The 15,255-nt window shown below is 42.7% G+C and overlaps 1 protein-coding gene across 1 annotated transcript in view; it reads right to left on the reverse strand.

Moving 5' to 3' along the window:
* Window positions 1-15,255, reverse strand: part of HELZ2 (helicase with zinc finger 2) — a 463,733-nt gene that overhangs the window by 24,735 nt on the left and 423,743 nt on the right. Inside the window, exons 17-18 of the mRNA XM_053715946.1 lie at window positions 4,698-4,851; window positions 3,791-3,958 (exon numbers count right to left, since the gene is read on the reverse strand). Of these exons, the coding sequence (XP_053571921.1) occupies window positions 3,791-3,958; window positions 4,698-4,851 (322 nt within the window). The remainder of the gene's footprint in view (window positions 1-3,790; window positions 3,959-4,697; window positions 4,852-15,255) is intronic.

Raw genomic sequence — 15,255 nt, forward strand, 5'->3', positions numbered from 1 at the left:
CCACATCCCCATAGCAAGTCTACAGACCCCTCCAAGCCTTCCCTCAGTATATGCGGACTTCACAGATGTGTTTGAAAAGAAAGGCAGCCGATGTGCTACCACCCCACCGTCCTTACGATTGTGAAATTGACCTCTTTCTCAAGGGCCCCACTTCCTAAAGGGAGGACTTATCCACTATCCAAAGCTGAAACCAAGTCCATGGAGGAGTACATCAAAGAGAACCTAGCTAAAGGTTTCATTCGCCCTTCCTCCTCTCCTGCTGGGGCAGGCTTCTTATTCATCAGTAAGAAGGATGGTGAGCTCAGACCCTGTATCGACTACAGGGCCTTGAACAACATAACTATCAAGAATCGCTATCCCATTCCGTTGATCACTGAACTGTATGATTCACTTCAGAATGCTCGCTTCTTCACCAAGCTGGACCTACGTGGGGAATACAATCTGATTCGTATCTTCCCAGGCCACGAATAGAAGACCGTCTTCAACACAAGATCGGGGCATTACAAATACCTCGTAATGCCCTTTGGGCTGTGTAACGCCCCTGCAGTCTTCCAGGCTTTTGTCAACAATGTCTTCCGGTACCTCCTCAATCGCACTCAAGCATCATCGTCTACCTGGATGATATCCTTATTTTCTCCTCCACTCTGGAGGAGCATCATAAACACGTGAGACAGGTACTTTTACGTCTCAGAGACAATTCTCTGGTAGCCAAACTAGAAAAATGTGAGTTTGATCAAGTTCAGATCCAGTTCCTTAGTTATGTTATCTCAAAGGAGGGTTTTGCCATGGATCCTGCTAAGCTTACCGTCGTTTTGGAATGGCCTCAACCCACTTCATTAAAGGAACTACAGAGATTCTTGGAGTTCTCCAATTATTACCGCAAGTTTGTAAAGAACTTTTCCCAAACAGTCGCTCCACTCACTGAACTGACAAAACGGAACAAACACTGTAAACATTGGCCTCCTGAAGCCATACACGCCTTCTCTTGTCTGAAAAAAGCCTTTTGTTCTGCTCCTGTGCTCCGCCATCCTGATCCTGACCTACAGTTCACTTTAGAGGTTGATGCCTCCGAGATAGGGGCTGGAGCAGTTCTAACCCAAAGGGATCCTTTAACCTCCAAGTTGCACCCTGTAGCCTTTTTCTCTAAACACTTTACTCCTGCAGAGAGGAATTATGACGTGGGTAATCGTGAGCTCTTGGCCATTAAGATGGCCTTGACTAAATGGCGCCATTGGCTAGAGGGCACTGCTAATCCCATTCAGATTCTCACTGACCACAAGAATCTGACTTACCTAGAGACTGCTCATCGACTCAATCCTTGACAGGCCAGGTGGGCCTTGTTCTTCTCCCATTTTAGGTCTCTTATCTTCCTGGGGAAAAAAAACAAGAAGGCTGATGCCCTTTCCCGTCAGTTTCCTCACTCTAGTGATTCCTCTGAAGCTCCTATTGAACATATCATACCTCCCTCCTGTGTGATGGCTCAACTGAATACCACCCTTCTTCAAAGACTACAACGTGCCCAGTCTAGAAAACCTCCTGAAGCCCTGTGGCTTCCGATATCCTTTTTGTACCTCTGAACCTCCTGTGCTATCATGGGCTCATGATAGTAAACTCTCATGACATCCTGGTTTGACATGGACTTTTAAACTTCTTTCCTGACATGTATGGTGGCTTACTATGAAGTCTGACGCTTAGGATTATGTGAAAGCCTGCACGACTTGTGCTGCCAACAAAACTCCCCGATCCTTGCCTCCTGGCTTTCTCCAACCATTGTCCATTCCCAAACAACCATGGATACACATAACAATGGACTTCATTTTGGACCTCCCTCTGACCATCATACGGTTATCTGGGTTGTGGTGGATCGATTTTCCAGACTGGCTCACTTTGTACCCTTAACGAAACTGCCTTCTGCCCAAGAATTATCCTCTCTTTTTCTCTTGCATGTGGTACGACTTCATGGTATTCCTGTGAATATTCTTTCCGACAGAGGTCCACAATTCATCTCTACCTTTTGGAGAGCTTTTTGTAAGTTGATTGCAACCACTGTTTCCTTGTCTTCTGGTTACCATCTTCAGACCAATAGGCTAACTGAGAGAGTAAATCAGGATCTTGAGGCCTATCTTAGAACCTTTGTTAATTCTCTCTATACCAATTGGTATGATTTGTTACCCCTAGCTGAGCTGGCAAGGAACACTGATTGACACTCTTCTCTACGATGTTCTCCACTTCAAGCCACAGCCGTTTATCAGCCTTGTGTCTTCCCTCTTTCTGCTCAATCCACAGGGGTTCCTGCTGCAGACCGATACGTTACTAATTTCACCACTCATTGGCAACGTATTCGCTCTCAGCTACGTTCAGCTGTCTCTAGATACAAGAAGTTTGCTGATCTTCTGTACGTGCCATCTCGGTAGGTGAACGTGTTTGGGTCTCTACTCGACATATTTGTCTACGTCAACCGTGTCACAAATTAGGGCCCAGGTTTATCGATCCTTACAAAGTCCTGAAAAGACTGTCTCCTGTTGCCTACAAAGTGGCCTTGCCCAAAACCCTACGCATACACCCAGTCTTCCATATCTCACTACTCAAGCCTTACATCAAGAATAGATATACCCAGCTCAGAGCTCCTCCTCCTCTGCTCCTGGTCCATAGTGACCCTGAATTTGAGGTTGCTAAGATCCTGGACTCCAGATACAGGTGCAGACAACTGCAGTATCTTGTACATTGGAAGGGTTACTCTGTGGGGGATCGTTCCTGGGTTCCTGCCCGTGATGTGCATGCTCCATCTTTGGTCTCCAGATTCCATGCTGCTCATCCTTTAAAGCCGACTCTGGTTCCTGGAGGGGGGCTATGTTCACGCCACGCCACTCTAGCTTTTGCTAAGGGCGCGGCGCCTGCTACTCTGCTCGTTGCCTAGGGCTGAGTCGGCTCCTGTTGCGTGCGGCGGTGACATCATTGCTGCACGCTCCTCTAACTCTGAAGCCGGTCAGGATCTCCTGTGGCGCTAATCCTGCGCCTATATAAGTTGCTCCCTTTCTGCCTATCACTGCCCAAGAATAGGTGTTGCTTTGTGTGCTCCTGGGTGTGATCGTTATTATTGTATTCTGGATTGCCTCATTGTTAACGAACTCTGCCTGTCTGACTACTCTGCTTGCTTAACCCCTAAACTACTGGATTGCCATACAGTTGCTGAACATTGCCTGTCTGACCACTCTGCCTGTTTATCCCTTGAATCTTTGAACTGCCTTACTGTTGCCGAACTCTGCCTGCCTGACCATTCTAGTGGTTTACCCTTGAACTGCCTTACCGCTGGCTTCTTTACCTGTTGCCGTCAAAGGCTATCCTATTTGTCTCCAGTCCTTCAAGTGATTTACCCTTGAACTGCCTAATCACTGATTCCCTACCTGTTGCCGTCAAAGACTATCCTGCCTATTGTGAGTACCGCTTACCTCATTTTGTGAACTTTCTCTGCTCTGGGATATTCCCTATTATTCCAGCTTGACGCCGGGATAACAAGACTACTGACCAAGTTTGGTCTGATAGTGGAATATCCCATAAGCATTACAATACTTGCATATTGTGTGTCCTGCTGCTGGCCTGTTTCTTTAAATAAAAGCTGTTGTCCTAAAGATACATTTGTTATGCTCATTTATGTCCTACTGGTCAACAACCACTAACCTCTTCCATTAAATAGACAAAGCCACTAATCCCTCTTAAAACCCCCCACACAAATAGACAAAGCCACTAATCCCTCTTAAAAACCCCCACACAAAACCACCTAATTACTTACCCAGCACACAAAGCCCCTCTTTAGCACGGGTCAGCGCAACATTTGTTTGGTTGGGATCTGCCAGGAAACCAAGGTGCAATTTCAGCCAGCTGTGTGTGGGTCTGCTGTCCAGCTCCTGCATGGATATTGATCGTACAGTGGATAAAATTACATATCTCCATTCACTGCCTGTATTTAAAGACAAAAAAAAGAAAAAAATGATAAGGGCACTAAACGTAAACTACATATATCAATGACAATGGTGAGTAGCAATACTGAGCATATTAAGGATGAGTGTCATAATAATACTCATGAAGCAAAGGTTAGCAGAGGATTTGGAATGGGTGAATGTGGTGTAAGTGTAATTAGTTTGTTAGAACAAATAATCCTGTGGACAATTGAAAATCCATTAAAATTCGGTAATCAAATATTATTTCTGGTTTTCCAATGTTACTTTTGTTTTCGAATGTTCATAATTAGAGCGAATATCCACATTCAAAATTTCAAATGTAACATTCAATTAAACAAATACTGTTCAGAAGCTCAATAGTTTGTGTGGTAGAGAATTTAGTAAATTGATACATAATAGATACAAATATATAGATTCAATTTTTTTTATTTTGAATATTGCATAAATTCAAATTTATTCCAATTATTGCAATATTCGAATTAGAAAAATTTGAATCGAATATTACATTTAAAGATAGAATTAGAAATACTATTACATTAAACTAATGTTAGAATGTTGTACAAACATTCGAAATTCTAAACAAATTGAGGTGTTAAAATTAGTTTTATTTTTCAAAGGGCATCACTCTAGTGAGTGCAGAATATACACAGAAGGGACCAAGAGTTGGTGTTTTGGTAACAAAGTGAACAAAGGTGCTATGAAGAAGATATACAAGCCCCACCCAATAACCCCATTGACCTTGGCTCTTCATTATGGTGCAAACTGTCGCACCACCGATCCCCTGCTCTTGTAGCATCTTGGTGATCTCTGACACTTGGGCATTGTATGGAGTTAGGACAGCAATGTCAGCAGCAGCCACACCAGCTTGGATCAAACGTTTCACAAGACGAGCCTATTGTAATAATGTAAATAGGTAAATGGCAGCAGAGCATTAACACAAGACCAATAAAAAAATGAAAGGGACAGTGTACTGTAAATTGCTTCCCCCTTAATGTGTTTATAACAACTTGCTACACCAAGTGCAGAGTATAAAATGTATGAGAAATTGTTTCTTTAGGTATATTTTTATATATGAAATAGTTGTCTCTGCTAATTGAAGAAAAAAAATACGAATTAAATGGGCTTAGGTTCCAGGAAGAGCAAACCATATTAACTTATCTCTCTATATTTATAAAAAGAAAATCCTTCTTATTTTTTCTCTCTATAAACCCTGAGACCAATACTAAGGGCCCGATGATTTGATCTGGGCTGGCAAGATTATTTAAGAATCTAGTGATCATACTTCTATTTCTCTGGTGGAATAATCTAAAGCCACTTTTTACACTGAAAACAGTGCCTCGTTACTGCATTTTCGTATGGGAAGATGCATAAATTACAAAACTGCATAATTAAAGTCGTAGATTAAAAACTATACAAAATGAAAAATGTAACTATTGACACAAAAATATGCAGGAAAATATTGTATTGTTAAGGCGCATCAAAAATGTTCACCAAAAATCAAATTGATCAAAAACTTAAAATTTGTATGTACAATACACAGAATAAATTGTATTCAATATGCACTGCCTAAATCGTAATTTTAAATACATTGGATGTGCAAAAAAACACATAGAAATTTGTACGAAATACAAAACATAATTGTTGTTTTATTGTAAAATGGGCTGAACATGGACATGGTTCAATGGACGTGTATGAAATTGTCTCTCAAATCCCAGAGTAATTATCTAAAGATTTCTGTCCTACAGATCTGTCTATTTTTTCTTGCAAACTAAAAGGTGGCAAAGGTTGTGAAAAAATATGCAAAATACTTAATACCCTAATACAAAAATAGAGTCGATTGTAAGATACTATACACAGAAAACAGCGTAATGTGTTTTTTTGATGAGAGTCCACAAATCCATTCAATTACTAGTGGGGATTAAACTCCTGGCCACCAGGTAGAGGCAATGAACACCCCAGCAAAGCTTCAAATATCCTCCCATTACCCACAATTCCCAGTCATTCTTTGCCTGTGTAACATTGTAGGTGATGTGCGTAGAAGGTGTCTGAAGAAATCAAGTTGTTAATCCTTTAATGGGAACTTTTGCCTGCAAAGCAAGGATTGGGTCTCTTTAGTAAGAGTAATGGTGATTTTTAGCAGTTGGAAGACGGCAAGGTGGTCTTTGCTTACCTTCCAACATTTTTGCTACCCTTATATAGAAAACCAGGGTTGGTTATTCTGTTTTTTCCTTTATCTACAGGTCTATGTCAATGAAGATTCTGTCACACCTGTTTGCTGTACCTGCCCTACAGGGGATCCACAGGTAAGTGCTTTTGCCTTCTAGATGAGAAGGATGCAGCACTTAGGAGTTACTTAGAGAACAAGGTGGATCCTTATGGGACTGAATATCCCCTTTAAAGGTTGGGGATTTATTGGGCAGCAGTTCAGGGCATTGTTCTGTCATGTGAAGGCTTTTTTTTATTTTGGCTATGGGGATTTGTTTGCACAAAGTTTACCTTTTATTTAGTTTGGGCAATATCTCTTTAAGAAAGTTGTTTGACCGTGCCTTACTTTTGAATTTGTGATCATGTGACCACTCAGTTACTTCCTGAATGCTGAACAGTTTGTTTCTAAGGAATTTTCAAGGAGACAGCGGATTTTCTGGTATTAGATCGTTTTTCCTGCCTGTCGCTTCTCTCTGATGTTGGCAGCTTTCTAGGATCTGCAGTTTTAACAGGATTTATCTGCTGGTGTGGATTGGATTCCTGGTTACCGGTTGGGTAAGTCTCTCCAGCATGGCTGGGGTATAAAGGTGGTTTTAATAATTATTTATCTATGCTAAGTAAAGGGCTATTTTATTTACTATGGATGCCAATCCCAAGCTTTCTCTGTCATTTGATAAATGTTTTTATTGTGCAGATGCCCAGCTTATACCTCCTGTGCAATTTTGTTCCCCTTGCCTTAATAAGGTTTTATTATCTAAGGATAAGGATTCCTTATCTGAGCCTTCTTTTTCTCAGGATAATGCTGTTCAGGGGTTGTCTCAGCCTTCTGCTAACATGTCCCAGTCTTTGACAGATTCACATCCAGTGCCCTGCTGTTCCACTAAGTCAGTCTCTGGGAGTGTTTGTTTGCCTAAAGATTTTGCTGCTCAGTTGACTTCTGCAGTTTCTGCAGCCCTAAGTGCTTTTCCTAGTTCTGGTAAAAGGAAGAGGAAATCTAAGAACATTTCTATGGGATCTGATTCTGCCAAGACTGATTTGGTAAGTCTTTCTCAGTTTTCTAACAAGGATCATTCCTCTGCAGCTTTTGAGGGCGAGATCTCTGATTCAGAATCTGCAGTTCCTAGTACAGTAGATTCTGAGCAGGTTAATTTTAGATTTAAACTGGAGCATCTCCGTTTGATAGTATTGCGACAGTTGCTGATGCAGCCTCTTATTGGTGTGACTCATTGTCTGATCTAATTTCAGAGGAGACTACTATAGAGGAGATCCAGGATAGGATCAAGGCTCTAAAGCTTGCTAATACTTTTATCTCTGATACCAGTATGCAAGTTGTTAGGCTGGGAGCCAAGATTTCTAGTTTTGCGATACTAGCCCGCAGAGCCCTTTGGTTAAAGTCTTGGTCTGCAGATGTAACTTCTAAATCCAAGCTTTTATCTCTACCTTTTAAGGGTAAGCCCTTATTTGGTCTTGGTCTGGCAGAGATCATTTCCACAGTTACTGGTGGAAAGGGAGTTTTTGTTTTTTTACCACAGGATAAGAAGAATAGACCCAAGGGTCTTCAGACTTCTAATTTTCGTTCCTTTTGTAACTTCAAGGGACAGAGATCTTCCTTATCTTCTAAATCTGAGCAAGCCAAGACTTCTTGGAGAGCTAGCTAGCCCTGGAACAAGGGTGAGCAATCCAGAAAGCCTTCCGCTGAGGCTAAGTCAGCATGAAGGGGCAGCCCCCGATTCAGTTCTGGATCAAATAGGGGGCAGCCTTTCCTTCTTTCAGCAGGCTTGGATTTGCGACGTTCCAGATCCTTGGGCAGTGGATGTAGACTTCCAGGGATACAGGATAGGATTTAAATCTTGTCCCCCCCAGGGACAGATTCCTATTATCGAGGTTATCTGTAAATCAGGTAAAGAGAGAGGCCTTCTTAAACTGCATAAGGGATTTGTCCTCTCTGGGAGTGATTATCCCAGTTCCTTTAGCATAACATAATTTATGCTTACCTGATAAATTTATTTCTCTTGTAGTGTATCCAGTCCACGGATCATCCATTACTTATGGGATATTAACTCCTCCCCAACAGGAAGTGCAAGAGGATTCACCCAGCAGAGCTGCTATATAGCTCCTCCCCTAACTGCCATTACCAGTCATTCGACCGAAAACATGCAGAGAAAGGAAAACCATAGGGTGCAGTGGTGACTGTAGTTTAATGGAAAAATGACCTGCCTTAAAGTGACAGGGCGGGCCGTGGACTGGATACACTACAAGAGAAATAAATTTATCAGGTAAGCATAAATTATGTTTTCTCTTGTTAAGTGTATCCAGTCCACGGATCATCCATTACTTATGGGATACCAATACCAAAGCTAAAGTACACGGATGACCGGAGGGACAGGCAGGCTCTTTATACGGAAGGAACCACTGCCTGAAGAACCTTTCTCCCAAAAACAGCCTCCAAAGAAGCAAAAGTGTCAAATTTGTAAAATTTGGAAAAAGTATGAAGAGAAGACCAAGTTGCAGCCTTGCAAATCTGTTCAACAGAAGCCTCATTCTTAAAGGCCCAAGTGGAAGCCACATCTCTAGTAGAATGTGCTGTAATTCTTTCAGGAGGCTGCTGTCCAGCAGTCTCATAGGCTAACCGTATTATGCTACGAAGCCAAAAGGAGAGAGAGGTAGCCGAAGCTTTTTGACCTCTCCTCTGACCAGAATAAACGACAAACAGGGAAGACGTTTGTCGAAAATCCTTAGTTGCCTGTAGATAAAATTTCAGGGCACGGACTACATCTAGATTGTGTAGCAGACGTTCCTTTTTCGAAGAAGGATTAGGACACAAAGATGGAACCACAATCTCTTGATTGATATTCCTGTTAGTGACCACCTTAGGTAGGAACCCAGGTTTAGTACGCAGAACTACCTTGTCTGAATGAAAAATCAGATAAGGAGAATCACAATGTAAGGCAGATAACTCAGAGACTCTTCGAGCCGAGGAAATCGCCATTAAAAACAGAACTTTCCAAGATAACAACTTGATATCAATGGAATGAAGGGGTTCAAACGGAACCCCCTGTAAAACATTAAGAACTAAGTTCAAACTCCATGGTGGAGCAACAGTTTTAAACACAGGCTTGATCCTAGCTAAAGCCTGACAAAAATCTTGAACGTCCGGAACTTCTGACAGACGTTTGTGTAAAAGAATGGACAGAGCTGAAATCTGTCCCTTTAAGGAACTAGCGGATAAACCCTTTTCTAAACCTTCTTGTAGAAAAGACAATATCCTCGGAATCCTAACCTTACTCCATGAGTAACTCTTGGATTCGCACCAATATAAGTATTTACGCCATATCTTATGGTAAATCTTTCTGGTAACAGGCTTCCTAGCCTGTATTAAGGTATCAATAACTGACTCAGAAAAACCACGTTTTGATAAAATCAAGCGTTCAATTTCCAAGCAGTCAGCTTCAGAGAAATTAGATTTTGATGTTTGAAGGGACCCTGGATCAGAAGGTCCTGTTTCAGAGGTAGCGACCAAGGTGGACAGGATGACATGTCCACTAGATCTGCATACCAAGTCCTGCGTGGCCATGCAGGCGCTATTAGAATCACTGATGCTCTCTCCTGTTTGATTCTGGCAATCAATCGAGGAAGCATCGGGAAGGGTGGAAACACATAAGCCATCCCGAAGGTCCAAGGTGCTGTCAAAGCATCTATCAGAACCGCTCCTGGATCCCTGGATCTGGACCCGTAACGAGGAAGCTTGGCGTTCTGTCGAGACGCCATGAGATCTATCTCTGGTTTGCCCCAACGTCGAAGTATTTGGGCAAAGACCTCCGGATGAAGTTCCCACTCCCCCGGATGAAAAGTCTGACGACTTAAGAAATCCGCCTCCCAGTTCTCCACTCCCGGGATGTGGATTGCTGACAGGTGGCAAGAGTGAGACTCTGCCCAGCGAATTATCTTTGATACTTCCATCATTGCTAGGGAGCTTCTTGTCCCTCCCTGATGGTTGATGTAAGCTACAGTCGTGATGTTGTCCGACTGAAACCTGATGAACCCCCGAGTTGTTAACTGGGGCCAAGCCAGAAGGGCATTGAGAACTGCTCTCAATTCCAGAATGTTTATTGGTAGGAGACTCTCCTCCTGATTCCATTGTCCCTGAGCCTTCAGAGAATTCCAGACAGCGCCCCAACCTAGTAGGCTGGCGTCTGTTGTTACAATTGTCCAGTCCGGCCTGCTGAATGGCATCCCCCTGGACAGATGTGGCCGAGAAAGCCACCATAGAAGAGAATTTCTGGTCTCTTGATCCAGATTCAGAGTAGGGGACAAGTCTGAGTAATCCCCATTCCACTGACTTAGCATGCACAATTGCAGCGGTCTGAGATGTAGCCGTGCAAAGGGTACTATGTCCATTGCTGCTACCATTAAGCCAATCACCTCCATGAATTGAGCTACTGACGGGTGTTGAATGGAATGAAGGACACGGCATGCATTTTGAAGCTTTGTTAACCTGTCTTCTGTCAGGTAAATCTTCATTTCTACAGAATCTATAAGAGTCCCCAAGAAGGGAACTCTTGTGAGTGGAAAGAGAGAACTCTTCTTTTCGTTCACCTTCCATCCATGCGACCTTAGAAATGCCAGTACTAACTCTGTATGAGACTTGGCAGTTTGAAAGCTTGAAGCTTGTATCAGAATGTCGTCTAGGTACGGAGCTACCGCAATTCCTCGCGGTCTTAGTACCGCCAGAAGAGCACCCAGAACCTTTGTGAAGATTCTCGGAGCCGTAGCCAATCCGAATGGAAGAGCTACAAACTGGTAATGCCTGTCTAGAAAGGCAAACCTTAGATACCGGTAAAGATCTTTGTGAATCGGTATGTGAAGGTAAGCATCCTTTAAATCCACTGTGGTCATGTACTGACCCTTTTGGATCATGGGTAAAATTGTCCGAATAGTTTCCATTTTGAACGATGGAACTCTTAGGAATTTGTTTAGGATCTTTAAATCCAAGATTGGCCTGAAAGTTCCCTCTTTTTTGGGAACCACAAACAGATTTGAGTAAAACCCTTGTCCTTGTTCCGACCGCGGAACCGGATGGATCACTCCCATTAATAAAAGATCTTGTACGCAGCGTAGAAACGCCTCTTTCTTTATTTGGTTTGTTGACAACCTTGACAGATGAAATCTCCCTCTTGGGGGAGAGAATTTGAAGTCTAGAAGGTATCCCTGAGATATGATCTCTAATGCCCAGGGATCCTGGACATCTCTTGCCCAAGCCTGGGCGAAGAGAGAAAGTCTGCCCCCCACTAGATCCGTTCCCGGATCGGGGGCCCTCGATTCATGGTGTCTTAGGGGCAGCAGCAGGTTTCCTGGCCTGCTTGCCCTTGTTCCAGGACTGGTTAGGTCTCCAGCCTTGTCTGTAGCGAGCAACAGCTCCTTCCTGTTTTGGTGCAGAGGAAGTTGATGCTGCTCCTGCTTTGAAATTACGAAAGGAACGAAAATTAGACTGTCTAGCCTTAGGTTTGGCTCTGTCTTGAGGCAGGGCATGGCCTTTACCTCCTGTAATGTCAGCGATAATTTCTTTCAACCCGGGCCCGAATAAGGTCTGCCCTTTGAAAGGTATATTAAGCAATTTAGATTTAGAAGTAACGTCAGCTGACCAGGATTTTAGCCACAGTGCTCTGCGTGCCTGAATGGCGAATCCGGAATTCTTAGCCGTAAGTTTAGTTAAATGTACTACGGCATCTGAAATAAATGAGTTAGCTAACTTAAGGGCTTTAAGCTTGTGTGTAATCTCATCTAATGGAGCTGATTCAAGTGTCTCTTCCAGAGACTCAAACCAAAATGCTGCTGCAGCCGTGACAGGCGCAATGCATGCAAGAGGTTGCAATATAAAACCTTGTTGAACAAACATTTTCTTAAGGTAACCCTCTAACTTTTTATCCATTGGATCTGAAAAGGCACAGCTATCCTCCACCGGGATAGTGGTACGCTTAGCTAAAGTAGAAACTGCTCCCTCCACCTTAGGGACCGTTTGCCATAAGTCCCGTGTGGTGGCGTCTATTGGAAACATCTTTCTAAATATCGGAGGGGGTGAGAACGGCACACCGGGTCTATCCCACTCCTTAGTAACAATTTCAGTAAGTCTCTTAGGTATAGGAAAAACGTCAGTACTCGCCGGTACCGCAAAATATTTATCCAACCTACACATTTTCTCTGGTATTGCAACTGTGTTACAATCATTCAGAGCCGCTAACACCTCCCCTAGTAATACACGGAGGTTTTCCAGCTTAAATTTAAAATTTGAAATATCTGAATCCAGTTTGTTTGGATCAGAACCGTCACCCGCAGAATGAAGCTCTCCGTCCTCATGTTCTGCAAATTGTGACGCAGTGTCTGACATGGCCCTAATATTATCAGCGCACTCTGTTCTCACCCCAGAGTGATCACGCTTACCTCTTAGTTCTGGTAATTTAGCCAAAACTTCAGTCATAACAGTAGCCATATCCTGTAATGTGATTTGTAATGGCCGCCCAGATGTACTCGGCGCTACAATATCACGCACCTCCCGAGCGGGAGATGCAGGTACTGACACGTGAGGCGAGTTAGTCGGCATAACTCTCCCCTCGTTGTTTGGTGAAATATGTTCAATTTGTACAGATTGACTTTTATTTAAAGTAGCATCAATACAGTTAGTACATAAATTTCTATTGGGCTCCACTTTGGCTTTAGCACATATAGCACAGATATCTTCCTCTGAATCAGACATGTTTAACACACTAGCAAATAAACTAGCAACTTGGAAATACTTTTCAAGTAATTTACTATAATATGAAAACGTACTGTGCCTATAAGAAGCACAGAAAAAGTTATGACAGTTGAAAATTAATAAACTGAAAAGTTATAGCATCAAATCTTTGTAAAAAACACAATTTTAGCAAAGGATTGCTCCCATTAGCAAAGGATAACTAACCCTGATAGCAGAAAAAAAATACAGAAATAAACGTTTTTTTATCACAGTCAACTACAATCTCACAGCTCTGCTGTGAGTGATTACCTCCCTCAAAACAAGTTTTGAAGACCCCTGAGTTCTGTAGAGATGAACCGGATCATGCAGGGAAGACAATTAAACTTCTGATTGAATTTTTTGATGCGTAGCAAAAGCGCCAAAAAAGGCCCCTCCCCCTCACACATAACAGTGAGAGAGATCAGTAAACTGTCATAAATTAAATAAAACGACTGCCAAGTGGAAAAAAATAGTGCCCAAAACATTTTTTCACCCAGTACCTCAGAAAATTAAACGATTTTACATGCCAGCAAAAAACGTTTAACATTAATAAATTGAGTGTTATTAAAAAGCCTGTTGCTAGTCCCTGCAAATTAGGCTAAAGTTTTATGCATACAGTATAATTCCAGTGAAGTGCCATTCCCCAGAATACTGAAGTGTAAAATATACATACATGACAGCCTGATACCAGTTGCTGCTACTGCATTTAAGGCTGAGTTTACATTATATCGGTATGGCAGAATTTTCTCATCAATTCCATTGTCAGAAAATAATAAGTTGCTACATACCTCTTTGCAGATTAATCTGCCCGCTGTCCCCTGATCTGAAGTTTACCTCTCCTCAGATGGCCGAGAAACAGCAATATGATCTTAACTACTCCGGCTAAAATCATAGAAAAACTCAGGTAGATTCTTCTTCAAATTCTACCAGAGAAGGAATAACACACTCCGGTGCTATTATAAAATAACAAACTTTTGATTGAAGGTATGAAACTAAGTATAATCACCACAGTCATCTCACACATCCTATCTATTCGTTGGGTGCAAGAGAATGACTGGTAATGGCAGTTAGGGGAGGAGCTATATAGCAGCTCTGCTGGGTGAATCCTCTTGCACTTCCTTTTGGGGAGGAGTTAATATCCCATAAGTAATGGATGATCCGTGGACTGGATACACTTAACAAGAGAAAACAGGGTCAGGGATTTTATTCAAATCTTTTTGTGGTTCCGAAGAAGGAGGGAACTTTTCGACCCATTTTAGACCTCAAGTCTCTCAACAAGTTTCTCAAAGTCCCGTCCTTTAAATGGAGATTATTCATTCTATTCTCCCTCTAGTTCAGGAGGGTCAGTTTATGACCACCATAGACCTAAAGGATGCGTATCTTCATGTGCCTATCCACAGGGAACATTTCAGGTTCTTGAGGTTTGCTTTTTTTGGATCAACATTTCCAATTTGTAGCCCTGCCTTTCGGCCTTGCCACTGCTCCTCGATTCTTTACGAAGGTTCTAGGGGCTCTTTTGGATGTGGCCAGATCTCTAGGGATTGCAGAGGCTCCTTACCTGGATGATATCTTGGTCCAGGCACCATCTTTTCAGTTAGCGAAATCCCATACAGATTCTTTGTTAGCTATTCTCCGCTCTCACATGTGGAAGGTTAATATAGGGAAGAGTTCCTTGGTGCCAAGTACAAGGGTATGTTTTCTGGGGACAATCATAGACTCAGTATCTATAAAGATGTTGTAGATGTTGGTCAGAAAATTCAAGCTTCTGGAGGCCTGTCATTCTCTTAAGTCCTCTTTTCGTCCATCATTGGCAGTATGCATGGAAGTAATTGGTCTCATGGTGGCATCCATGGACATTATTCCATGTGCTCGCTTCCATCTGAGACCTCTACAGTTATGTATGCTCAATCAATGGAACAGAGACCACTCAGATCTCTCTCAGAAGATAGTTTTATACTCTCAGACAAAGATTTCTCTGTCTTGGTGGATCTCCCAGGACCATTTGTCTCAGGGCACTCGTTTCCTGAGACCTTCTTGGGAGATTGTGACCACGGATGCCAGCCTGTTAGACTGGGGAGCAGTTTGGGGGTCCCTAAGAGCTCAGGGGCTTTGGACTCAGGAGGAGTCTGCCCTTCCTATAAATATTCTAGAATTGAGAGCAATTCTCAATGCTCTAACAGCTTGGCCTCAACTGAGTTCAGTCCGGTTTATCAGATTTCAATCAGACAACATCACTTCGGTGGCCTATATCAACCACCAAGGAGGAACTCTGAGATTGTTAGCTATGAAGGAGGTGACTCGCATTCTTCAGTGGGCAGAGTC

Source organism: Bombina bombina, chromosome 1 (genome assembly GCF_027579735.1).
Source record: "Bombina bombina isolate aBomBom1 chromosome 1, aBomBom1.pri, whole genome shotgun sequence".
Lineage (NCBI taxonomy): Eukaryota > Metazoa > Chordata > Amphibia > Anura > Bombinatoridae > Bombina > Bombina bombina.